The sequence below is a fragment of the Anastrepha obliqua genome, chromosome 1 (assembly GCF_027943255.1).
Source record: "Anastrepha obliqua isolate idAnaObli1 chromosome 1, idAnaObli1_1.0, whole genome shotgun sequence".
NCBI lineage: Eukaryota > Metazoa > Arthropoda > Insecta > Diptera > Tephritidae > Anastrepha > Anastrepha obliqua.
This window is the reverse complement of record NC_072892.1, coordinates 123,140,586-123,167,682: the sequence shown is the minus strand read 5'-3', so window position 1 is coordinate 123,167,682 and position 27,097 is coordinate 123,140,586. Positions and strand designations below refer to the sequence as shown.

At 37.6% G+C, this 27,097-nt stretch overlaps 1 protein-coding gene across 1 annotated transcript in view; it reads left to right on the top strand.

Annotated features, from left to right (window-relative positions):
* The window catches only part of LOC129235947 (dynein axonemal heavy chain 10), a 319,120-nt gene that overhangs the window by 76,435 nt on the left and 215,588 nt on the right, over nucleotides 1-27,097 (top strand). Inside the window, exons 20-26 of the mRNA XM_054870043.1 lie at nucleotides 2,235-2,860; nucleotides 2,944-3,105; nucleotides 3,164-3,272; nucleotides 3,347-3,429; nucleotides 3,543-3,834; nucleotides 10,494-10,652; nucleotides 25,533-25,685. Of these exons, the coding sequence (XP_054726018.1) occupies nucleotides 2,235-2,860; nucleotides 2,944-3,105; nucleotides 3,164-3,272; nucleotides 3,347-3,429; nucleotides 3,543-3,834; nucleotides 10,494-10,652; nucleotides 25,533-25,685 (1,584 nt within the window). The remainder of the gene's footprint in view (nucleotides 1-2,234; nucleotides 2,861-2,943; nucleotides 3,106-3,163; nucleotides 3,273-3,346; nucleotides 3,430-3,542; nucleotides 3,835-10,493; nucleotides 10,653-25,532; nucleotides 25,686-27,097) is intronic.

Below are 27,097 nucleotides of genomic sequence, written 5' to 3'. Positions count from 1 at the left end.
ATGATGAAATATTCAAATAATACAATTCGAGCAATTTTTTGATAAAAAACTTTTTCTTCGTTTTGATAAAAAAAACCATTAAGATTAAAAAAAATGTAATCATTTGTAGTAAAAAAATTAATTATCACAATTGGTAACAGAAATTATTAAAATTTTTAAATTGATAAAAAAAAATTTTATATTATAATTTTTGGTAAAAAATTTAGTTACCACATTTCAACAACTCTTTTTTTAGTTTTCGAATTTATTGATTTGTCTTCTTTTTTTTCATTGCCATAAATAGGTATTATTTATAAAAATACATTTTTCAAATGCAGAATTTTCTTTGAAATGGTATGTAATTTGCTTTAGAGAGACAAAAATGCATGATTGCATGAGACAATGAAATATAATATTTAAAAAATAACATTCGAAATATTGGTTGGTAAAAAAAAAAATAATCATTATATTTTTTAAATTTGAATATTAAGTTTTTTTTTGATTCTCAATTATACTCAAATGATGCCATCCTTTCATTCCCTCGAAATGATAAAAAATTGTACTTTAATTTTAATATTTTTTTTTTATTTTTGTAAATAACTCGATTATAACCTATTTTTTTTTTTACATTCGATTGTAATCTGTTTTTCTGGTTTTTTTTAACAAATTTTAATTTTTATTTAGTTACTTTATCTACAAAAAATAAAGGGTCTTCACTGGTGAAAAATTCGTTCGTATTCGAAATTATTTAGTTTTTCGTTGAAAAAAATTTTATTTTAAACTCTTTTAGTAAAAAACGTGATTACCATTTATGTTTAACTTTTTTGTTTAATTTCTACATCTTCGACTTGTTATTTTCATTGTCATTATTATTAATATTATTGTTTTTGGTACCTGCAGTATATTTTAGAAAATTAATTTTACAAAAGGAGTTTTTCCTTTACATTTACTTAACTTTTTATAGAGTGAGCAAATTTCATAATAGAATGCAATATGTGAAATATGAAATTCGAGCATTTTTTATAGGAATTTTTTTTTTTGGTTGTTAAAAAAAACTTATCACATTTTTTGAAATACTAACATTTTTCGTACCCTTTTCCCTCGAAATCATGTAAAAATAATAAAAAATGTCTAAATATTTCAATTTTTGATTTTTTTTAATTATGCTCGAATGAAAGCAATGGCATTTTTCCCTCCAGATGATACAAAAGTGATAAAAAATGTTTAATTTAAATTTAAAATTTTTTTATTTTAGTAAAAAATTCAATTGTATTCAAAGAGTCTCTTTGTAGTATTAAACATTTTTATTTTAATCTCTTTGCTAAAAAAAATGTGATATAACCAATGTTTTTTTTTTTGTAATTTCTACAAATAAAATTTTTTTGTTTAATTATTAAAGTTTTTTCGTAAAATAATTGATTTTGATTCTTTTCTGTCTTCCTTTTAAATTTCGACTTTTCGATTTTTTTATTTTTGTTATCTTAATACGCAAATATGGAAAAAAATAAATACTCGGGCAAATTTTTTTCTTCTGGTTGATTTGATTTGCCCCTTTCTTTCAACTATTATCAAATGTATGCTTTTTTTCTGCTTTTTCCTGTTCACTCCTCTCGGAAGCATAGGGCCTCGCCAAGACTCTTTCATCGTGCACGGTTCTGGGCTGTTGGTTTTATGTCGTCCCATGTGATGTCGGCATCTGCTAGTTCGCGCAACATCGACCTTTTCTAAATGTTCTTTGGCCGACCGCGACCTCTACTCTCTTGCATGTTCCAGTCCAGCGCCATTCTGGTGATGCTATCTGGTGGTTTTATCAATGTGTGATCGCCACTTTCTGCGTTTGATTTGCTTAAGAAAAATGATAAAAGAATTTTTAATATTTTTGTTTTAGTAAAAAATTTCATTAAAATTGTTTCTTAACTTTTTTTTTAAATACCAACATTTTCGGTTCTTTTATTAAGGTTGACGGTTTTTCTGTTAAAATGATATTACAGTTTTTATAAAGGAGATAATTTCCTGAAATAATTTTAATCTTGAGCACAATGCAATCGATTCACTAACATTTGCTTAAAAAACCAAGTGGTGGGTTGTACATTTACCGTACTGAAAATTATTTAATTTTATGAACTTCAAAAAATTAATATATGTATGACCTGTGTAGTCAAATCGTAAATATTTATTGAAAATCCTTTGTATACTTAATATTTATAATTATTAAATTCAAAGCCTGCCTCTAATTTTCGATACTCCTCCTCTAGGTCAACTTCCTACGTGAACATCTCTTTGAAACCGAACTCGTCATACAAACCGGCATTGGCCGGTACACCTGGCTGTCGTTTAATATTGTAAAATATTGCGAATCTGTTAACGTTTTGATACGTAAACTTACTTCAATCGTATCGCAAATCAATTTCATACGTTTGGATGTAAAAAGTCGCATAAATCGCATTAAGCATTTCAATCTTTTTGATATACACGACCGCACCGGCATCGACCCCACGCCCAAAACGCCGGCTTTGCAATTCACTGCTGAATCGAATGCATCAGTAACGCAACAAGAATCAGCACTTAGTGCCCAAGCGGATGATCCAAGTACGCGCCCTGTTCCACCAGTCAAGCTCGTTCACTTAAAAGAAGAGGAGGCCGAACTGACACAACAAGAAAGAGAGTGCGGCAAGGATATGTATCATTTTCAAGGATACTATGAGAAGTTGGAGCAATCGCGCAATGAAAAGTGTGCACACATGAAGAAGATATATGACTCGATTGGGCCGGTGTTGGTGAAGTTGGAGAGTCTGGTGTTGGGCACTTTCACTGGACGTTCGGAGGAGATGCGCGGTTACTATACTTATTGGGAACAGATCACCTACCAGTGCATCCTGGAGTGAGTGAAACCGGACGTGCTCGGGACACCGGAAATGCTCTTTATGTTGTGTTGTGTATTTTGGTATTCTTCTTCATTTACAGCAACGCCTATAAAAATCTGAAGTGCTTCATTGAACGTTTACTAAGTGATGTGCCCATGTTCGAAGTGAATGCCGTAATGATGATGTCCGAAATTATGCTGGAGCCAAGCGCTTCGGAGATGCAGAACATAATGCTGCAAGCGGCTAAAGATTATCTAGAGAGGTAAGCAAAATTTATAATAAAAATATTTCACTTTTGTAATATTTCCAATAATTCCAAGGATCCACATCTACACGCGATGGATGGATGGCACATGCCTGCCTTGTGCGCCAATTAATGACGGATACGGCGATAAGTACATCTTCACATTCTACGAGGATGTCATCCAGGTAAGCTGATGGACTCTCAGGAATTTACAACATCCTTTTGCTAACAAATCGAAAAAAATCTAAAAAATCTAAAGGTACGCGACATCAGCCATTTGGCCGTGCGCGTTCATGAGGTTGCCAACGCTTTGGTATACGAGTGCAAAGTCGTTATTTCCAAGTAAGTGGAGACTATTTATTACATTCGCTCTTGAATTCTACGAAAGCAATCTTAACGCTCTTGTCGTCTATAACTCTCACGCTCACTCTACTCTCTCTTTGTTTTACTTACAGATTTCGTCAATACTTCTACTTGTGGGCCTTCGATAAACATACCATAGCTGAGAAATTTATTAATCGTGGCATGCCACTTGTGGCACTTGATGAGAAATTTACATTTTTTGCCAATATCATTGAGGAGATACAAACGATGCCTCCCTTTTGGAATGTCAAAAGTATTCGCATCAATTTGAGGAAGCTTATGGACAGCATATCTCAGCATGCACAGCAATGGCGTGCAATACTTGGCGAGTTGCTGGCCAATAGAGCATCAGAAAATATTTTGAATTTGCGAAATGAAATCAAAGTAAGTAACTGGTGATTGTTGATGGGCCAGGAAGGCCACCGAAGCTGCAAATAATGGCCAGTACAGTTATTATATAAGTATATGTATGTGTGTGTGTGTACTTATATAGTGTGCACGCTTATGTGAGCTATGAAAACCAGAAATGCAAACTTCAAATGCCTCGCACTAGTATTTTAATCCATATGTTTGGGTGTGTGCGCCCAAAAAGCTATTCAAAAAATTCAATGTAGGCAAATTCCCAGCACCTATGGCGTGCAAAAAATGTGAGCGAAACGAGTTTGCCTGTGTTTTATGAAATTGTTTTCGGGTTACTGAATTAATAATCGCAAAAAATTTTCAATTAGAGTTAGGCTCAAAATGAAATAGTTTTGGCTGAGCTTCGTTCTGTGCCCTTGCTAGCAGACAAATGTGTGTTATCAAGTGTTATCAAAGTCGCCCAAATCTTTGTTTCTTATGTCACTTGTGGTGTAAAAAATAATTATTTCAATTAGTTTGGAAACTATCTTACATGAAGATGATTTCAAAGAAATTACTTAGAAGTTTTAAGATATCATGAAAGCCGCATCATTTAGAAACAGGCATGACATGAAATGCGTGAAGTTTATTTTTTCTCAAAAATGTTGCAAACTTAAAGTTTTCCGCGAAATAAATAAAATCTCCACTAAATCCTCCAATAACACTACCAAACATATCTTTTCACTGCGGTTGGTCTTGGATTTGCCGAAAACCTTCAGCTTCAAGCATGTAATCAGCATAGTCCATTGCATATCCAACATTCGAACGGAACTTCAATGACCTCAAAGCTCTTTCGCTAAAGAGTACGTTAATGAAAGCAAAACGCATAAGTAAATTGTGAGAACAAAACCTTCCTAACGTCGTTTCACGCAACTAACCTCTTTTGTTCGTTCACAACACATGAACCAGCAAGCGGAGCTCATGAATTTCAATTTGCTGCCTTCTTCTCTTCTTAATGGCCGCGATAACCGCTTACGCAATTTGGCCTAGTTTTGGCGCGAGTTTCTTTCTCGTGTTAACCGGCGCCAGGTGGACACACCAAGTGAAGCCAAGTCCTTCTCCACCTGTTCTTTCCAATGCAGAGGAGGCCTTCCTTTTCCTCAGCAACCACCAACTGGTACCTCATCGAATACTTTCAGAGCCGGATTGTTTGTATTCATTCGGACGACATGACCCAGCCAGCGTAGCCGCTGGATCCTTATTCACTGCGCTATGTCTATGTCGCCGTAAATGTCATACAGCTCATCGTTCCGTCGCCTGCGATACTCGCCGTCAACAACATGCAAAGGTCCAAAAATCTTGAGCAGAATTTTTCTCTCACACACTCCAAGCGTAGCCTTAGCGGATGTTGTCATCGTCCACGCTTCTGCGCCAAAAGTTAGGATGGGCATGATGAGAGATTCAGAGTGAGAGTTTTGCTCGTTATACGTTAGCCTAGAACCAAGAACCTCTATATGAGTGGCGATCTACAATCATTGTTAAGAACAACATTTTCTTTACTGCTACGAGGGGTGCCATTTATATGTCGGGATTAGAGAACAAAAACCAATTTTAATCATCGAAAATCACTTTATTGTTTTTCAAAATATTCTCCATGAAGATCTATACACTTTTTCATGCGTTTGAACCAATTTTCGAAGCACTTTTGCCACTCTGAATGAGGTACCTCCAAAACATGCATTGTGAATGCCGCAACCGCTTCTTCAGGTATCGAAAAACGTTGACCTCTCAGTTTGTTTTTTAAGTACGGGAATAAAAAGATGTCATTCGGTGCCAAGTCAGGACTATACGGGGGATGACCCATTAATTCGATGTTTTGGGTGCTCAAAAATGCAGTTGTTTGAGCCGGTGTGTGAAATCTCGCATTGTCCTGGTGAAGAGTGATCCGTCTTTGGCGATTGGTTTTCCTAATTTCTTGGAAGACAACTGGCAAACAAATGATTGTGTACTACTCAGAATGTACTGTTCTGCGTTGTTCTAGTCGTACGGTTGCGACATGTCCAGATTTTTTGAAAAAACAGGCGACCATTTGCTTGGAAGTGCTTCGTGCGCGAACAACTTTTGTTGGATTTGGCTCATCTTGAAACACCCATACAGTCGACTGCTGCTTACTTTCGGACTCATACGCGTAAATCCATGATTCATCACCTGTCACGATGTCATATACGTGTTTCGAAGCCCCGCGATCGTATTTTTTGAGCATTTCCTTCGACCAATCGACACGAGCCTTTTTTTGAGCGATTGACTAATTGTGTGGGATCCAACGCGAAAAAATGCTGGTCCCACTAATGCCTAAGATTGTCTCAATCTCACGATAGGTCACATGACGATCTTGCAATATCAGTTCGCGCACAGCATCAATGGCTTTCGGAACAACAACTGATTTTGGATGACCTTCACAAAATTCGTCTTGGAGTGAACTACGACCTCGATTGAATTCACCATACCATCGATAACCACTGGTCCTTGATGGCGCTTCATCGCCAAAAAATTAATTAAGTTCATCCATGCAATGTTGCTGAGTTAATCTACGTCGAAAGTTGTAAAAAATAATCGCACAAAAATGTTCACGATTTAATTCCATTTTTGGACCGAGATGAATCTTTTAAGTTACTGTAGACAACACAAATAGCGCTGGTATTTCAAAACGTTCTGAGTACGTAAAAGCCAAAAATTTTCAAATTTTGCGATACAGCTGTCAGTTGCCAGATTGCAACACCAGGGTTGCCAAATCCCGACACATAAAAGGCACCCCTCGTACACTGCTAGCTACACTCAAGCTCCGTGAGGTTACTCCTATTCGAAGTTTTAAAATTATAAGAAACTTCCATCGGCCGCCAAATAGCTTAACGAGGGTTTTTCATGTCTTAAATATGTGCATAAAGTTTGCTGCGCAACTGTAACATATACCACCAGCCACCAATTGCCAACCAGAAATTAATTTTGTCCAACTTATTGTCATGTCAAGCTCCTCCTCCTATTTGTGGTGTGCGCCTTGATGTTTTCCACAAATACAGCGACCTACTGTTTCATGTTGCCGCCGGTGGGCTTTTTATGAGCAGCTTTTTCATCAGACAAATCCACTCGGAGGTTTGTCATTGTCTGCCGAGTACAGCATACCAGAAATGTACTCGGATATTTTTCATTGCCTGCCTGAGATGTGACCTCAGTTAAACCGCAGTTACCTTAAAAAGCTAACATAGAAGCTTTAATACCATTATAAAGCCAATTCTGTTGTATGGATTCTTTGTCCGGTGAAACTCACGGAAGAGATGACTTACGGTGAAGAAGCTGGAGAGAGTTCAAAGGTCTGCTCTCATTGAAATCAGTGGGGCGCTTCGAACTACCTTTCATCTAGCGCTTAGTGCAATGCCAAATGTGGTACCTGTAGATAGCATAGGCAAAGCTGCCACACACATAACGCAATCAGACTGAGAGGTTCTGGCTACAGACTTGTCGTCAATTACGGACACTCAAGTATCCTTAGAAACGTTGGGTTCGCCTCGCTTAATAATAAATCTCACGGAAGTAAATATCTAATCCTACAGCCAAACGGTAATCAGGACCCAAACCATAATCAGGACTCGATGTTGGTGCACTCAAAACTAGTTGAGGAATGCACTTTAGCTCGCATTCGAATTATTTGATAGAAGGCTCGTTTGGGTACATGGTCATAGCGACATTGCAGGCAACTGCGCGGCGGACGAGCTGACTAGCCAGGGAACCTGTGAGGTAGTTTCTCCTTAACGTGAGAGGCTTGGAATCCCGTGGAATACCTGCAGTCTGCTCCACCATAATTCAGTCATTATTCGGTCATCCTCAAAAATACAATTTATTTTATGTTGCATCTTTAAAAACTACGCAGTTTGTTGTAAAGTTATTAGGTCCAGGCTAATTATGAATGATATGTTCACCATAAATGTGTATATTTAAAAGTATTTTTTAGCTATAGAAGAGCAGGATACCAGATTTAGAGTTAGGATAGAGTTAAAGGAGGTTTGGATTACTCTTTTAAGAAACTCAGTTAAGCTATCGAGCTCAGTTAAACTAAAAAAATACATACGAAAAAATTCAGTGCTCTTATTCATTTGGCATGAGGCTGTATACGTAAGCTGATTTGACAGTTTGAGTGAAGAGTTTTTAGGTCTTACGCAACTTAAGTTAAATTTACGTCTAGAGTAATTGCACTACAAGCTGTTGCTTCAGGCACAGCACCAGCGAATTTCCAATGCTTTCGCTAATTTTTCTGCAGCATTTTAAACTCTGGTTACAGTAATTTTCAATTAATTGCATAACTAACATTTCTCCGTAAGTTTGTGTGCGACGGAGACACCGGCCGGTAACTGGCAGTTAGAGCAACAATATTTTTCCCACTAAGAAATTATGTGGATCCACATTCTTAGATTAGTTTAGATACATTCGCTGGGTTATCCGATCGCTAGATCAAAGAGTTTTTCTTATTCTTGAGGGCAGAAAACAACTCCTCAGTTTACAGAATATGGCGAAGCTGTCATTTTTTCTAAAAGTGATCGAATATCGCCGATTAAGATTTAGATATCAATAATAAAATGCGGGCATGTACTAAAATTCGGAGGTTAGATATCCTTTTACAGGAAAAAATTACGTAATCACAAGCAATAAATTCAAGAAAAAAATCAAGAAATTCAATGAAAAGATTATGTGCGACCACTTCTATTGTCAGAGCCATGTTTTCTACAAAATGCTGTCAGATTTACAGTCTGACTAATGGAAGCGTGACAGCCTTAACTTGGACTCTATTTAACCAATTCGATCCGAACAAACCGCTTTGTATTGGCTACACTAACACCCCTTTTCCATAAAACTGCTTCAGCCTGACCCAACGAGATTTGTTATCAATGATCTTTGATTTTGCTTTGGAGAGGTATATTTTTTGGACCTTGTCCGAAAGAGTCGCCAACATTTTTAACTTCGATATACCTTTTCTATCTATTCATTTATGAACCGCTTCAAATATTTTGTGCGTACATAGGAACATTGCTTTATAAAGGGTAGTTAAGTTTTAAGAGCCGGTGTTGATTTTGAATAAAATACAATTTTTTAAGAAATTATTTATTATGATAATACTAGTATGGCTCAATAACGTGTAGAACAAAGTATTGGCCAAATGGTCGCCGGGGCCTCGGCGGCACACCTCCATCCGATGGTACACATTTTCGATGACGCTGAGGCATAATTGAGGTTCTACAGGTATGCCGTTAATGTGCCGAATTATCTCATCCTTTAGCTCTTGAATTGTTGCTGGCTTATCGACGTACACCTTTTCTTTCAAGTAATCCCGAAGAAAGAAGTCCAACGGTGTCAAATCACATGATCTTGGCGGCCAATTGACATAGCCGCTACGTGAGATTATTCGGCCATCAAATTTTTCGCGCAAACGGGCTACTGTTTCGTTAGCTGTGTGACAAGTGGCACCGTCCTGTTGAAACCACATATCGTCCACATATCTTCCAATTTGGGCCATAAAAAGTTCGTTATCATCTCACGATCGCGAACACTATTCACAGTAACTGCCTGACCCGCCTCATTTTGGAAAAAATACGGCCCAATGATGCCGCCGGCCCATAAAGCGCACCAAACAGTCCCTCTTTGTGGGTTCATTGGTTTCTCGGCAATCACTCTTGGGTTATCATTCGCCCAAACGCGGCAATTCTGCTTGGTCATTCACTGTTGCCATTTCCTGCCACCATTCTAACCATTGACGACGCTTGAAATGGTCAAGAGGCCTTAGTTCTTGAGTCAATTGCATGTTATAAGCGTGTAAATGTAAGTCTTTATGCATAATGTTCATCAACGCCGAACGTGAGAAGTGCAGTTGTTGGGCACGACGACGAGTTGAGGTGGAGGGCTCTTCAACCACACTATCGCGAACAGCAGCAATATTTTCTACAGTACGAGCTGTACGAGCATGCACTGGTGTTTTCACATCTCCTACAGACCCGGTTTGCTCAAACTTTTCTACAATTTTTCCGATTGTACGCACATTTGGACGATTAAATTGACCGAAAAAATCACCAAGTGCGCGATATTCATTTTGATTTGAACGCCCGTTTTCATAATAGCCTGAATAACTTTAACGCGTTGCTCGATTGTGTATCCTTCCATGGTTCAAATTGAATTAGTCTGAAATTATTAGTTGAAATGTCAAATGAAATGCAGAAAAAATCTTGACGTTTAGGTGTGGTTCACATTCAACATCGGCCTTGAAATTTAACCACCCATTTACCATTTTTCATACTGGGAACTCATTTTCTAAAAACAACTTACGATTTCTAAATTTCTTGCGCATTGCATAGCGCATATTGCGAAAAGAATACGCCTAGTTAGCAACATTTACATTTTTTTTATAACGGAACTCCAAGTTTGAATTTTACCGGTCTCGCTTCCATTAGACAGACTGGACTTGTATTTCAAACTCAAAAATTGTAGTCTCTGATACATTTACGCTGGACATCATACAAACAGCGACTCTGTTCGATTCTCTTCCGCAGGGATTTAGGTGACACATAAACTCAGTATATTAAGAGGTAGTTCACTTATAAATTAATTTTTATTATTTCAGCTAAAATTATCTAATATTTTGTTTCCCTTCCCATATCCTGCAGGAGCTCCGTTTCAATTTGGATAAGACGACCAAAGAACTGGCTGACTTCAAATTGGTCATGCAAACAATCTCTACAATTCAAACGAAAACGCTAAGCTATGAACACCGAATCCATGAGCTACAGGAAACCTTTACTGTGCTGGCAGAGCACAACATCAAGGTAAGTTATGATGGTGGCCTAGCACTTGACTATATGTATGTATGTGTATACACTACTTATTTAGTAAACTCATACGCTTTGTAAATATACCAAACGATATTTATTTTATAAAAGTATATGTAAGTGTGTAGGAAAATGTTTTCTTGCCTTTGTTTACAGGTCCAAAGCATTCTTCTGGCAATTTTGAATAAAAAATTCCGGCAATAACTCTAAAACTCTAAGCAAATAGCTCAATCTAACAGCTCTAAAATGAATTTTGGGTGTGCTCATTTTTAATTCTAGTTACTAATACCTATCAAATATTTTTGTGTTTTATTTGTTTTATTTTTTTTTTTTTTTTTTAAGAAAATATTTGTATGCAGTTTTTGGGTACGAGAAACTTATTTTTCATATTTATTTTGCTCAAACACCTCCGTTAGAGAGCATAGAATCAGAGAGGTTAAGTAAGGTTAGTCAGGTTGCTTGTCACTCCGTAGCCCTAAGGCGCATTGTTATACCTGCATTTGATCGCCATCCCCTAACAAAGTTGATTAAGCCATTTAGATATTTTTAAGGAGTTAAGGCCCGAAAAAATGATAATTTTCAATAATTTTTTTGCTAGGTAGTTACTTTATTTTACAAAAATAAAAGTACAGCATTAATACATCATATTTCGACTTAACTTTAGCAAAATTAAAAAAAAAAATAATAAAACTTAATAATTGTAAAAGTCATCGCTGTTTGTGTGGAGCCCGTTTCTCCAGAAGTCCCTTACGATGATCATCACTGGTCCTTGGAGATTCATCCAAAATCAATCGGACAAGAGAAATTAGTTTTATTAATAGATAATCTTGTGCCTGATCGAAGCTTTTGTTTTTTTCAAAATTAACAATATGACAGCTTCAGGAAATATTTTTCAGAATTTCGAGAAAAAAACCGACAATTAATTGTTTAACAAAACTCGAAATTTTTGAAAAAAAAAATCCATCGATCAGGCACGGGTTTTAATGTTTTTCAAAAGCAGTACAAATTTTATTGAAATCTATCAAGCGGATTTTAAGTTACAGTGATCACTAGTTCAAAAAACATAGTTTTGAGGAAAACCCATTTAAAGTTTTGCTATCGATTTATAAGCGCCCTTTGTTAATTCCTGAATAACTCGAAAAGTATTTGACGGACTCACTTCAAATTTTCACACAATATTTTTAAGATATTATACTTTAATAAAATGTGAAAAAAATCCAATTTTTTTAAAACTCTGTCTACTCCTAACCCCTTAAGGAGGTTACTACGCCCTTTAGTAAAACATTTTGCTAATTTATCAGGCCTTCAAATAATTAATCGCCAATATATTTGGCACAGCTTCTTTAAAGTGCAGGACATACACAGAGGAGGTGTTGTACCAACTCAATTTCCTCTTTATCTTCCATTCTACTGGCTAGAATGGCAATAGTCCACTGGCCCGTTATAACACTGTGAAAACGCTCGTACTTGCTCCTATGGATCCAAGCAGACATTTTGTCCTTTTAAAATTGTTGTAGAGAGAACAAAAAAATTATGCATTATTAATTTAGGAATGGTCAAATTTTCGCTATTTTGCACATTCTGATGGTAGTCAGCACTGCCTGTATTGGCATCACTTGGGCGTTTCGAATATAGCCCCACTGCCGCCCTTAACGTAATCCTGCACTTACTTCCCATTGATTTTCAACTTCAATCCCTTGCTCGCTCAGAGGAGGCAGTCATCTGTAAGAGATGGTCGCATTTTAAGGCAGATGTTTCCTTCCTTCTCTGTACTTCGTACAGATTTGTCCATCCGCAAACTGCGTTTTGAGGGTCGTGCTAAGGCTATATTTCCAAACAGACTGGATAGGAAAGAGGGAAGAGTTAGCTGCAGTTTCAGCGGGGGTTTTTTCTAAATTAGCCAATATTAGTCTGCTTTAAACTTTCGAAAACTCGTAATTTTTTTTAAGCATGCTTAGGGATCACTATTGGGAGGGAGAAATAAACATCTTTTTCGATAGTCAAGCCTGATCAAGGAACTGCCGTCGCCAGGTTGCAGCTCTCTTTTTGCCAACTCCTGTACGTTCAGGACACATTTCTCTTATCTGGGCTTCAGGGCATAGGAACATAAAAGGAAATGAAATCGACAATGAGCTTGTCAGGAAAGTCTACAGAACCGGTTTCCGTTGTCCCCATCTCAGACATCGATGTCCTCTTGACCGTTGTTCAAGGGAAACTACAGAATTTCTTTCTTAAAAAAGCGCAAGACACATGAAGTGCTATCTTACCGTTTGGTATCTTAAAACGCTTTGGACTCAGTACGACAGAAGCCGGATGCTTAAAATGCTAAGCATCGCCCACCATTCAAATTCCAAACTCATTGCGGTGTTCACTGGTCACTGGATGATCGGAACTCATGCGCAGAAGCTGAGATTTCCCTAAAACCGCTATTGCAGAAGCTGAGTTGGTGGAACACTTTTCTTGCAAGTGGTCGGATCAGGCGGGTAAGCGTTTGGGGCTCCTTACACGCGCCTTTTGGGCATATCCAAAAGCAGTTCTCCAGGCTAGATTCCGTTTCTATCCTCCACCACATCAACAGGACTGAACGGCTCTAGATGGGTTTACTTCCTTTAAGTTTTGAACATTTTCGCAGGTAGTGGTCTACATTATGGTATCAAAACTGCACTCTAGTGTTGCTTGAAGTGTATCCGTGATTCTCATGCCATCTACCCTACGATAGGCACGTGCCTATCCGGCCGAATTCATTCATTTGGGTAAGTACAAAGGGGCGCAAAATTTATCATCTTATTGTAAGATTTATAATTTTTGCAAATGTCGTACGTACCTCAATCATATTTGACAGCTGCAGTAAGCAAACAGACAAGCAATGTAACACGTAAAGGACAAAATAAAGATTTGCGCCACTAAAAACCTTTTTTTTTAAATTTAGTATAAAAGTTATGCAAAATCAAAATTTGATTATTAATTTTGTGCCACCTTGTATATGCTTAAACCTATATAAAATTGGGTTTTCGTGCCTGAGTCTAGATTTTGAGGCTGAATACAAAATTCATAGCATACAATTTCTTTCTACTTAACTAAACCTGTCAACAACTATACTGGACATTTTTTGTAAAATTATAATAGGCCTCTTCCATCAACATATGCAAGTGGCAAATATATGAAGTATCTGGTATAAAAAAACATATGTTAGTAGCACTGGAAAGAAGCTGACAAAAATTACATTTGTTTGGAATCTCTTAATGAGTATTAGTAAAACCACTCAACTGAACAAGATTTGGAAATCTTGGCCCATGACAGCCTTGCTCGCAAATAAGCTGCAAGTTTTTGTCATCATGAAATAAAGCAGAGGAAGTAAAGGTGGATTGGCCGTACTCTTCGAAAGAATCGCATAGAAATATTCAGACAAGCACTCGATTGTAATTCGCAAGGCAGTAGAAAAAACGGACGCCCTAGGTGCACTTGGAAAAAAAGTCTCAAAAATGAACTTAAGGCTGAATGGAAATCTTTTAAAGAAGTCAAAGGCATCGCGAAAGATCGTGACCGTTGGAAGCGTTTTGTAGAGACCCTATGTCTCATCATGGAGAACAAGAATTAAGAGAGAGTAAGACCCCGTTCATACATGGAAAATTTTATTGCATCAAGTCGTTATTTTTTATGCCCGTGCTCTGTAAACGTCTTTTGGGTTCTCGTTCTTCTTAATGTTGTTTTTGACTGCAGACATAACTGCAAGGTGTGTGAGCACCATCGAAGGAGAGTTCAGAGAGTTAAAGCAACAAAATGAATGAATATCTCTTGAAATATCGTTGGCATCATTGCAAATAATGAGTTATACAAGTTTTGTGAGGCCTCTGTACTCACTAGCGTCGAATCTTATTCGATTACTTTGTTGCAAATTTTTCGTCAAGTTAGCAAAGCCTTGAAATAGCGAGCAGAAAAGTGTCAAATCGACGGCACTTAATGACAGATATGTTTTGTGAGATATAGTGAATAAAACTCTTTCGCTCTTAGCTTTTTTTCAGCAGAAACTACTCAGTTTGTCATATAATTTTTATTTTATTTTAAATATATTACATAAAATAATTGCATTAGTAGCTTTTTTATTTCAAGGTAGGGAAAATCGGTATTTTGTTTTTGTAAATAGACAAATTGGGTACACTTTGACGTTTTACGGAAGATTTTAAGCAAAATGAACATATATTAATAAAAATAAATTTAATTAAATTTAAAATTTAAATAAAAATAATCATAAAAAAAGTGTTCTTAAAAAAAAAAAAAACAAATACCATAAAAAAAGACGACTGGGGATTAATAATTTAAATTAAAAATACTCAAGTAGCCTCGAAATCCATTTTAGAGCTGCGCTGGCATGCATTTTTTGTTCAGAAATGCCAGTAAAAGTACTTCAATCGCCAAAGCAAAGTAGGTTACATTTTCTCAGAACAAATTGACCCCACTTAGAGTGGGTGTGTATATGTATGCTTGACTATAGTAAATTAACATATTCCGCAATTAAGTTAAAAACTAAACGAATTGCGAATGCTATTTTAATAAACTGCACGCACTGGTGCCTCAGCGACCAACCCACCAGCACTCCGCAGCTCCAATTCTGCTATGATCAAAGAGTTGGCGACAATTTAGATGCATTTCTCAAAAGACTCAACAACCAGTGCAAACATTAAATTAACCCTTTAAGTACACCGCACTTGCGTAGAGAATTCATATATCGTCACAGGCGAGTTAAGAGCCAAAGCGGACTATGTAGCTTTCCTAGGCGAAAGCACAGTTAAATGCTGTTGAGAACAAAAGCATTTAAATTTAAGTAAAACAAAAATTAATGTGGCAGCATGTGTGCCAACAAACGCCCACACATACCCAAAAGCATGCCAAAAGAGGGCGGGAGGACTCGGCTACTACGGCTGGAAGACTACGTACACGCCCGCTATTAACTGGTATTTGCGGCAGTGCAGCAGCCTGGTTGAATTCTAACTAAACTCAAATACAAAAGATGCACTTTGTTTGTGTAGCTACACACATATTCGCATATCCTTGCATTCATATGTAAATGTGGGGAGTGCACACTCTGGCACTGACCAGAAATAAAGATCTGCTAGTCTCTATTCTTAGCCAACAACAAGTGTTGCTGTAAAAATTATTCCTTTTTTCATACAAACACATATGTATGTATGTGTGTATGTATGTACATTTATATTCAAACAAGAATTTTTCGAAAATCCCTCTAAAAGTCGTTCTAATATTTACTTGTACTCGTACAATGCAGCCAGTGCCAGTACCCACAAGCAGTAGTCGGCAATCGCCGCTCCAACTGGCCACCGACCAGTGGCTACCTCAAATTTACATATCCAGCGACTGGCAGCACACATGCCGCTATTTGCATATGTATATAAGTATGTGTGTGTATACATGTGAATTTGCGTAAATACCCCTGCAGGAAAATACACATCACTTTTAGGGCGCTTCTTCAAACTGTGAACATTTCGCAAAACAAACAAGCAAAAACAAATATCAATGATAGAAAAGTTCTTATGCTATTTAGCGATTTTAAGTTAATTTACAGCCACTCAGCTTTATATGGAGGCATCTTGAAAACGCAGCGACCGAAGAGCGAAGCGTAAAAAAGTTTTTTGAACACACCCAAGCCGTTTTATATCAAGAATGAAAGGTTATAAGTTTTTGCCATTCGAAGCAAAATTGTGAAAGTGACTTTGACTGTCAAGTCACGGGGATTTGCAAGAATGATAGAGAAAGAGATTGCGAATTCGCCGTGTCGTAAGAGTTCATCAATAAACAAACAATTATTTGTTTGTGAAGAAGAAGAGTAGGCGAAAGCAACAGAAACAACCGAACACAAGAAATTATACGCACACAGACACATACTTTCTTGCCATACCGCATTTAGAGGCTTAAGGGGTAACACCACTGTACACGCGTAAAATAAACACGATTTTTAAAGAATTTTTTTGTATAGAAGGAAAGCGGAAACAATCACTCTGATTTGGGAAGTTATTACTTATATACTAAAATACAAAACTACAAAGTTTGATCGAAAAATTTTACAAAATGGCGGCATTGGAGACATTTTTGTAATGTGGTTTCTCTTGAAGGAGCTCCGCGGCACGCAGCACAGAGGGTGCAAATTTTAATCTGGAACAAAGAAACATTTTTTTTCTTAATCAAGATAAGAATAGCTAGAGAAACACGTAGGGGATTTAAACAATATTTATTTTTGTGGAATTAGCAAGCATTTGAACGAAAAAACTCTATTTTAGACTAAAAAAACGGCACTTAAATAATTATAACAATCGTTTAAATTAATCTATCGAAAATCCCCTACGCTCTTCTCTTAAGAAGATTATTATACAGACGTAGTGAAAAACCTGATTAAAAATATTTAAAATTGTTTGAGTTATGCTGCGTGCGAATTTCAGAAAACGTGTTTTGAGAAAAACGCGTTTAAAGTTTGGAAATTTGGAGAAATCGTTAGGTAGCAGTCACTAACGCTTGGTTAAAAGCTTAAAATATTTATGAAATAGACTTCTGTAACGTATAAAACTTTTTGTTCTGTATTTTAAAAGGTTCAAAGAATTTTTTAAGCTTATAAAAAAAAATCAATTTTTTGAAACTACAGTGGTGTTACCCCTTAACAGTGTCCGGCACTAGAAGTGTAACCAATTAAAGAGACCATAAATTTAGTTTGGAAAATTACCTTTCTTTGAATTCAATGTAAAAAATGTGTGAAAATAAGACAAAATTAAGAATCAATTTACTTTTGCTCGATGTGACCCTCTTTTGCCTTGAATATGGCCTTGAAACGATCCAGAAACGAATCGCAATCTGCCCGAATGTGACTTGCAGGTATTTTGGGCCACTGGCTTACAATGACTTTTTACAGCGCCTCGAGACTGTGAATCTTTTAGTTCGGACTTTTTTCTCCAAAATAGTCCAATGATAATAACACATCGGATTTGCGTCTGGTGAATTTCAGAGCCATTGTGTGGCTCGATGAAAACGATTGGAGAGCGCCCATCTGCGGTTGAAGCGGCCCAAACTATTACCTGTGGCGGGTGCTGCCTCCTAGTGGCCAATTGATGACTCAAATTCTCATATGAACGGTCGGTCAAATCGGTTTGGGAGATTACGAATTGCTCAATTTCAAAAATTTTCTCGTCAGAAAACACAATGTTCCGAAATGGACCGCTTTCGGTCAAGCGAAGCAACCCCTTCACTCTCTCAAGTCTGACTCGTTTGCACTAGATTGATTAGTTTAAATCTCACAAATCACAATACTACCAGACATTCACTGGATTTCCCCAGTCATGTAATTTCTCCTACTTTTGTTTGTTTTGTGTTGAGTAGGGAGCTGACGTCAGAGTAATGTAACTGTTTTTAATAGCGCCACCATAGATACTCAATTTGGCTTGGGGTATTTGGCAGAGAGAGAGAGAAAGAGAGAGGCTGATGAAATGCAAGGATGATAGATTTACCAGATTTGCTCTTTAACAAAGGTGAAAAAGAAAATTGTGAGGGGAATTTTGGCTGTCATGTCATCTGGAGATTCGGCAGCCGAATTTTGCACGATCATTTTCCACTCTTCGAATCAGTCGTTCTTCAGATTTCTACAAAATTTCAGAAGTTGATTTGTTTCGTATATCTCCAACACAAACTCACTTTTTTGTAAACACATCCCAAGTGACGTCAGCCCATCAGCTGATTTTCTCAAATCCGTTCTGCTAAATAGCACTCCTCTTAAAATCTTTTCACCATGAATGAAAGGAAAATAAAATATGTACAGTTAGTAGAATGCAATCAGTCTTCCAGGCTCGTTGTTCAGGCTACAACGATATAAATGATGCGTAAATTTTTTCGTAAATGACCAACACAATTACAGTTTTTGCCGACCTCTGTGTTAAAGAAACCACTGTCACATTCCCTGTTATTTCGGCAAAACTGCTGACACCTTCAAAATTGCTGAGAGCCGGCTAACGTTCTGATGTTGGTCATACCTGCCTTCTCTCCAACGTGATTTGATATGACCGACATAATATGGACTCTATACACAAGCGGCAAAATTAATCACCCTATCGGAAGATTAATCATTTTTACAGTAGCGTCATATGCCACTCATATTTGACACTTGTGAACTAGAGAGCCACACCACATATACAAACAGACAAGAAATGGAGATCGAAAGGGTAAAAATAAAAATTTCTTACAAATATCTAAATTTTCAAAATAATTGCCCTTTTGTTTTTGTAAAAAAGCTATCGAAAAACAAAATTTTAAATATATTTTGTACAATTATTTTTCTTATGCAAAGTTCTGAAGTATTTATTACTACTTTTCTTAGGAGGGGACTTAGCAATGCGACTTGAAAGACCTATTCTACCCCTTTATGAATTAGGAGTATGCCGCTGAGCACAACTTCATCAAACAATTTTAGTGTTTGTACTATTTTATTAATTTTGCCTCGCCGCCGATAAAATATATTTCCCCAGGTGTTTTAGAAATGATACAACACCTAAACTATTTTAAATTCTAAAGAACTGATGGGGACTATGGGCTCCCCAGCAACTTACAGCAGTAGTCAACATAAGCGATCATAATCGTAGTGTATTTATAAGAACGGTGATATAAGATATTCGGTTCAGAACACTCAGTCAATCGATGATGTTGAGCAACTCGCCTATTTGGGCAGTGTGATAGAAAAGGACGGAGGTGCGGAAGCGGATGCCGTTTGGCACAGTTGCTTTAAATAAAAAAAGTCTGGGTCTCCAATATTCTATCCCAAAAGACTTAGCTTAGACTTTTCAATATCAGTATCAAACCAATCGTTCAGTGTGGACTCGAAACATGGAAAGTGACTGACGTGATATGTACTAAGCTTCCAACTTTTGTAAACAAATGCCTTCAAATAATCTGTATCTCCGTATTTTCTGACCAGTTACCATCTCCAACGAAAACCTTCTCGCTATCACCAACAATACATCACCTAATCTGGAGATCAAAAAGAGAAAATGGTGCTGGACAACAGCGACATAGCCAAAATGACATTTGAGTGGAAGCCACAATGGAAAAGAGAATGTAGTCGCCCGAGGATGACGTGAGTGAGGGCAGTGCTCACGGAAAGCAAGTATTTCGGTTCCTAAAGGCAGATAAGGTATTATGTACGTGACGGAATTCGTTGGGAATACTAGTTTCCGCCCTATTATCCTACTAAGAACGGCGTATCTTTTAAACTTATGCATTTATGTTCTGTTTATGTTCTGTTTATCAGTGTTTTTTATACTTTTAAAATGCTTTAAGGAATAAATACATATTTCGAAAGATCGGTTTTTTTAGGCAGTAATTTTTCCATACGTTCAGGTTTTCCCTGCAGAGCGTATGCATAATATGTACTTATATGTGGGTGTATTGGTTTTTTGCACAAATTTCGTTTACCTCACATTTCGTAATCACTTCACCCCTCGGCCTGTCCACAAAGCTGTTGCCTTGCTACGAGTGCTATGTAGGTACAATACTGCGTAAATTTCCATACTTTTCGACAGAGTCCATTTTAAGTTGGGAAAGCTTCCATCTCGTTTATTCATTTATTGATAGCCTTTGGCTGGACTAACTGGAGTCGTAGCTTACATCATGCATCGGAGTGGAGGCTCGTATGTTTTGCCGCCTGCCCATGCACTTCCACTTGCGCCGTACTTGGCAATACACTTGGCGCACCGATTCAGCAGACGGAATTAACTTGCATTTTATAGAAATTAATGTATAAAGATTCGAATAAACTGACCAAAAAAAACTATTGGCCCAATAATCTCGTTTAGATGGATTTTTTTTTTTGCGCAAAAAATCTCTAAATGTATTAGATTTTATGTTTCGACATGAGAATGCATATGCCGAGATTCTATTTGTAATACGAATTATTTTTTGCAATAGCAAAATATGAAATACGTACGGAGTTTATTTTTGAGATTAATTCTTTAAGGCTTTCATTCGCTCAATGGAATACGTAGTAGTTGTTTGTTGTGGATGTTTCTCCGAAAATGTAATGGATTGATTTAGATTCACCTTTCATATACGTAATTGATCAAAATATCAAAATTTGAAAATCTTATGATTCTTTAATTACCAGAAGCTCGTAAAAATATGTGCACACATATATGTATTTATGGACATGAAAATAACTATGCTGCCACATCATACTTGGAAAGAAATTCTTAACAAATGTGAAATGAAGCAAATCAAACAAAATAACGAACATATAGGCAAATTATTGGATCCCATCAGAAAATGAACTGATATCAAATTACATATTTTCACTATTTGACGTGCAGCTGACAAACAGATAAATCCTCTTTTGAGAATACTAGGGCCGGCCTTTCATCTTCAAATTTGTCGCTTCTTTTGCTCACCAACAGTTTGCACCAATATTTTGTTCACATCTGAATTCTAACATGGACTGCTGTTATAATCTCCGTCTTTGCATGAACTAGTCTCGGTCTTGCTGATGAATTGGCTAACTGCGGGTCAGCGATTACTACACAAAAACCAGAGCCAATAATCGGAATCAGTTACGCAGTAATCATGAATCGGATGAGCTATATTGTTTGCAATTTACATAAAGAACAATGGTCCGGTCTAGAACGCTGTAGAACTGCAACGTATATTGTGACGAGCACGACCGGAAAATTGTCGACGTTTCTTCTAAAACTTGGAAGAAAAGACGTTCGGTTGTTTGGCGCTGAGGCATAATTGAGGTTCTATGCAGTTAATGTGCCGAATTATCTCATCCTTTAGCTCTTGAATTGTTGCTGGCTTATCGACGTACATCTTTTCTTTCAAATAACCCCAAAGAAAGAAGTCCAACGGTGTCGTTGACGTTTAGGTGTGGTTCACATTCAACATCGGCCCTTGAAATTTAATCACCCTTTACATAGGAATCATCATTCATTCAAGAATGACGTTCAAGGACCATTGTGCGGAAGTCAGCAAAAAAGCGCAGCTAATACACAATGCGTTTTAAAGACTTATGCCAAATATAGGAGGGCTCCGCGAAGAGAAACGGCAGCTGCTTTTAATTGTAACCACATCCATGATTACATGCGCAGCACTGACTTGGGCAAATGCGAAAAAATCGCTTATGAAAGAAATAAGAACCACACATACGAGGTGTACTCAAAAAGTATTGCGAATTTTTGCAGGTTACGTATATTCGAATTTCGATTTTTTTGTGGCGATGTGTTGGTACTCATGCCTCTCACTCATGCCGACGAGTTCGCCCATTTTGAATGTTCAGTTAATTGTTGACAGCTGATTTGCTTGCATGTGTTTCGGCTCGTCTTCGATTTTTACCTATTCAAAAAGATGGATCAAAGAACCTGTATCAAATTTTGTGCGAATGTTGACCGTGTCCTACGGAGAAGCTACTTTGGACCAAAGCAACTTTTATCGGTGGTAGAAAATGTTCTCAGAAGGCCGAGAAGATGTGTATCATGAAAAGCATGCCGGACACCCGAGCACTTCAACAACAGACGAAAAAATGGAGGAAGTGGAGAAAATGGCATTGACCAATCGTCGAATTACCATTAGAGAAGTTGCTGAGGACCTAAACATATCGACTGGCTCGTGCTATTTGATTTTTTTCAATGATTTGGGCGTGAGACGGGTCGCCGCAAAATTCGTACCAAAACTACTCAATTTCGACCAAAAGTAGCATCGCATGAACATTGCTAATGAGATGTTGAACTCTGTCCGTGACGACCCAAATTTGCTCCAGGTGGTCATAACTGGTGACGAATCGTGGGTCTATGGCTATGACGTGGAAACCAAAGCTCAGTCATCTCAATGGAAGCTGCCGCATGAACCAAGACCGAAAAAAGCGCGTCAAGTTCGGTCGATTCTAAAAGTTTTGCTTACCGCTTCTGCTTCGATTGCAGGATCGTTTAAATCATGAGTTCTTGCCACAGGGTAAAACTGGCAATAAGGAATATTAACTGCAAGTTATGCGCAATTTGCGCAAAGCAATCCGCCAGAAACGCCCGGATTTGTGGAAGAATAAAAATTGGTTCTTGCATCTCGATAACGCCCTGCTCACACATCGTTGCTTGTGCGCGAGTTTTTGGCCAAAAACAACACACTAATGATGCCATAGCCACCGTATTCCCCAGATCTGACCCCCTGTGACTTTTTCTTGTTCCCGAAACTGAAGAGGCCCGCGAAAGGATGACGCTACACTACGATTGACGAGATAAAGACGGCATCGAAGGAGGAGCTGAACAAGGTTAAGAAAAATGATTTTTTGAAGTGCTTTGAAGATTGCAAAAAAGTTGGCTCAAGTGCATAATATCTCATGAGGATTACTTTGAAGAGGACAAAATAGATACTAATGAATAAATAAATAATTTTCGAAAAAACACAAAATTCGCGATAGATTAAGCGCTTTTAATGGGTAATGATAAATGGGGGTTCAGTTTTAACATAACAAAGTATTAGCTGGAAGTCGCTCAAAAATCGCGCTGATTTTTCCGATTTTTTTTCTTTCCCTTGGTCCATATAAAGCACGTTTTTCGAACTCTCATTCATATGCTGTTTGTTATACAATATACTAAAGTTTTATAAAAAATTTACGCAAAATGCAGCCTCAAAAATATTACGAATACTGTACCTATGGGAAGATGAAATGACTGTATTATGAAAGCAGGGGGTCGTTTGAGAAGTCCGTGCAAAGTTAGAGAGATGACCCTTATCGTGGTTATGTTTAGTTTGTAGCTTCTCTCAAAATCACGCCAGATTTCAGTCAAGTTCAGCCTCATTGTGTTTGGCATTAGTTTGAATCGAGAAAGCCGAGTGAATTTTCTTTTCTATCACGTCAACGCGCCAGCTCACGCTTCAGCAGCTGTGGTTGTAAAATAAATAGAAATAGAGTTGTAATTATTTTCACATCTCCCTATTCTCCAAATATGGCTCTCAGGTCCCTCGCACTACTGATTGCTCACCAGTCTGAAGAAATGGCTAGCGGGAAGAAGATTTTCTTCAAACGAGGATGAGATTGCGGAAAAGAATTGCTAGTTTTCAGACTTGGATAAATTATTCGAAAGGGATCAATGACCATCGTACATAACCATAACCATAAGTGACGAGCAAAGCTCGATCGTCTAGATAGGTACTAATTATTTAATATATAGGAGGTTTCAATACAATTATTATGGAATTATTAAAATTTATTATCAAAATCAGAGTTAAGTATAATATAATTTTCCATAAATGCTATTGTGATATGAGTTTACCGTTAAGGTATGAGAAATATGCATATAAAAGTTGTCAAAAAAGTCTTGCGGTATTTTTGTTGAATTTTCAATTGTTCATAAAATTGGTTATAATAATGCGATTTAAGTCAAATATGCGCCGTTTTGTTCGATGACGAGTTCCCAACGAGATGCCAACTTCATAATGCCCCTCTTATAGAAGCTCGCTTCCCTATTGTCAAAAAACTCGGAGAGCCAATTTTCACAGGACAACTTCCGACTACCAAGCTCGTTCGCCATGGACAGAAATAGGTGGTAATCACTTGGTGCGAGATCCGGACTATACGGTGGATGCAAAAGAACCTCCCATCCGAGCTCCCGGAGCTTCTGGCGCGTCACCAAAGATGTGTGTGGCCTGGCGTTGTCCTGATGGAAGACAATTCGGCCTCTGTTGATCAAAGATGGCCTCTTCTGCATGAGCGCTGCATTCAAGCGGTCCAGTTGTTGGCAGTAGAGGTCCGAATTGAGCGTTTGGCCATAGGGGAGCAGCTCATGGTGGATGATTCCCTGCCAATCCCAGCAAACACACAGAAGAACCTTCCTGGCCGTCAATCCAGGCTTGGCCACCGTCTGGGCAGCTTCACCGCTTTTCTACCACGACCCTTTGCGCTTCACGTTGTCGTAAGTGACCCACTTTTCATCGCCAGTCACACTCCGCTTCAAAAACGAGTCGATTTTGTTGCGATTCAGAAGCGATTCGCATGCATCCATACGGGCAAAAATGTTTTTTTGCGTCAAGTCGTGTGGCACCCATACATCGAGCTTCTTTTTGAATCCAAGCTTCTTCAAATGGTTTATAACGGTTTGATGACTCATGCCCAGCTCTTGGCCGATGCTACGGCTGCTACTATGCCGGTCTCTTTCGATCAATTCAGCGATTTTATCGCAATTTTCGACGACAGGCCTTCCGGACCGTGGGGCATCTTCGATCACCTCTGCACCAGAACGAAAACGTTGAAACCATCGTTGTGCGATGGAAATGGAAACTGTATCGGGTCCATAAACTGCACAAATTTTATTGGCAGCATGAGATGCATTTTTAGCCTTTATCGTAGTAGTACTGTAAAATATGCCGTATTTTCTCTTTATTTTGCTCCATGTTTGCGACGCTATAACTCACGAACGACTAAAAGCAAACAACAATTAATCAAACACGTGTTAGCAAGTGAAAAGAGCTTTCCAAAAAGCTCTAGCGTGAACCGATGCGACGAATACAACTAGAACTACGCGCTTGCAAAGACAAGCTTGCGGAAATACCGCAAGACTTTTTTGACAACCTTTATAGTTATGAAAATATGCTTGAACGTAAATGTCTATATCTATTCATGTAAATTTTAAAAGAGTGTACACCAATTATTTACTTATATATATTTTTTCTTTTTTCTCGTCTCAATACATTTACCGATCCACTATGTTGCTTCTGTTACTGCCACCACGACCGACTCCTTTCAACGCTCAACAAAAAATGCCAACAATGCAACTCACCACCAACCGACGCCATCATGCATTTTATATTATTACCATTACCATTGTTGTTGTGGATATGGAAAATACATAGTTCAACTTCGACGATTTGTTGATGGCGCATCACCTGGAAAAACGTTGGAATCGTCTCTTCCGCTCATCGCTCTACCGCATGGATAAGGTGCAACCAATTAAACAGAAATTCGCCGATATGACTTCCGTTGAAATCTCATCATTCTGGGCAGAGGTAAGATTTCACCCTTTCATTTGCCCACCTGCATAAATACGTAAAGACTCTAGAGATGCAGTATGCTTACGTATGTATATACTGTGTATGTATATATGTATACCATACATACATAAAGATGTGTTTTCATCTGCTGACAAATAATTGTTATGATTTAATTGCTGTTGCAATGTAAGATCTTTGCATTTATTTTTCTATTATTTTCCTTTCATTAAGAGCAAATTGAGTCCACAATTCCTTTTGTTATAAATACTTATGCACACATACATATGTTATGACGATAACAGTATTTCAATGCATTGAAATAAATACTTATACATTTGCAAAATCACTGGTACTAACAATCTGATCCATAATATTGTAAAGGGTGATTTTTTAGCTATTATCTTTTTAAACCGTTGGTTTAAATAGCTGACGCACGTTTCGTGTTTTGTTTCACTGTCAAACATTTTCAGTTTGGTCTATAATTTAACCATGAAACGTCTTACAAACGAATAATGCTTGCAAATCATTGGATTTTATTATAAAAATGCGTGTTCTGTTAAGAAAGTTTAAAGTCGAAAAATTGTGCTCAGCGACGAAGCTCATTTTTGGATCAATGGGTACGTACATTTCACATGCGTATATTGTAAGTTGGAGAATAAGTTCATAGCGTTTCTATATTTTTTTTGATTTTACAACGAATCGTTTATTGTTCAGCAAATTCATTAGCAATTCATTCGATAGTTTCAGTTATTTAATTTCGTATTAGCTTTGAGGCTTAGAAATGGAGTACCCAGAAGGCAAAAATCAACATTTTTGACACCTGCTCGATGATACATCCCGCCGCAGAAAGCTTTCTGGAATTTAATGAGGAACGTCTCGTAAATTGGCAGAAAAAATTAACTGCGATCATAAAATGATTTCCAATCACCTTCATACAATAGGATTTAAAAAAGAATTGAAAGCTTGGGTGACTCACGGGCTCAATGAAAACAAAACAATGAAAGTCGCCTTAAAATTGCTTCTCAGCATCTTGCCCGCCATCGAGCAACACGCGGTCCTAAACAGCGCCTTTTGTATTGAATCATCACGAGAAATGAGAAATGGTTGGTATACATCAATATGAGGCAAAGAAATTGGTGGATGGCTCCAGGAGATTCACCAAACCGAACCTTCATCCAAATAAAGTCATCATATGTGTTTGTTGGGGCTGGCAAGGCATGGTGCACTGGGAACAACTCTAAAACAAAGTCTTGGTCAACAAAGAGCTCTACATTGCCCAGCTACACCACGTGAATGAGGTTATTCGACTGAGAAGATCCCATCGACATGGTGAAATCTTACTCCTTCACAACAACACCAGGCCCCATGTTGCACAAGTCATCAAAGGCGCACTCCAGGAGCTCGAATGTAGTATCCGCCGTATTCCC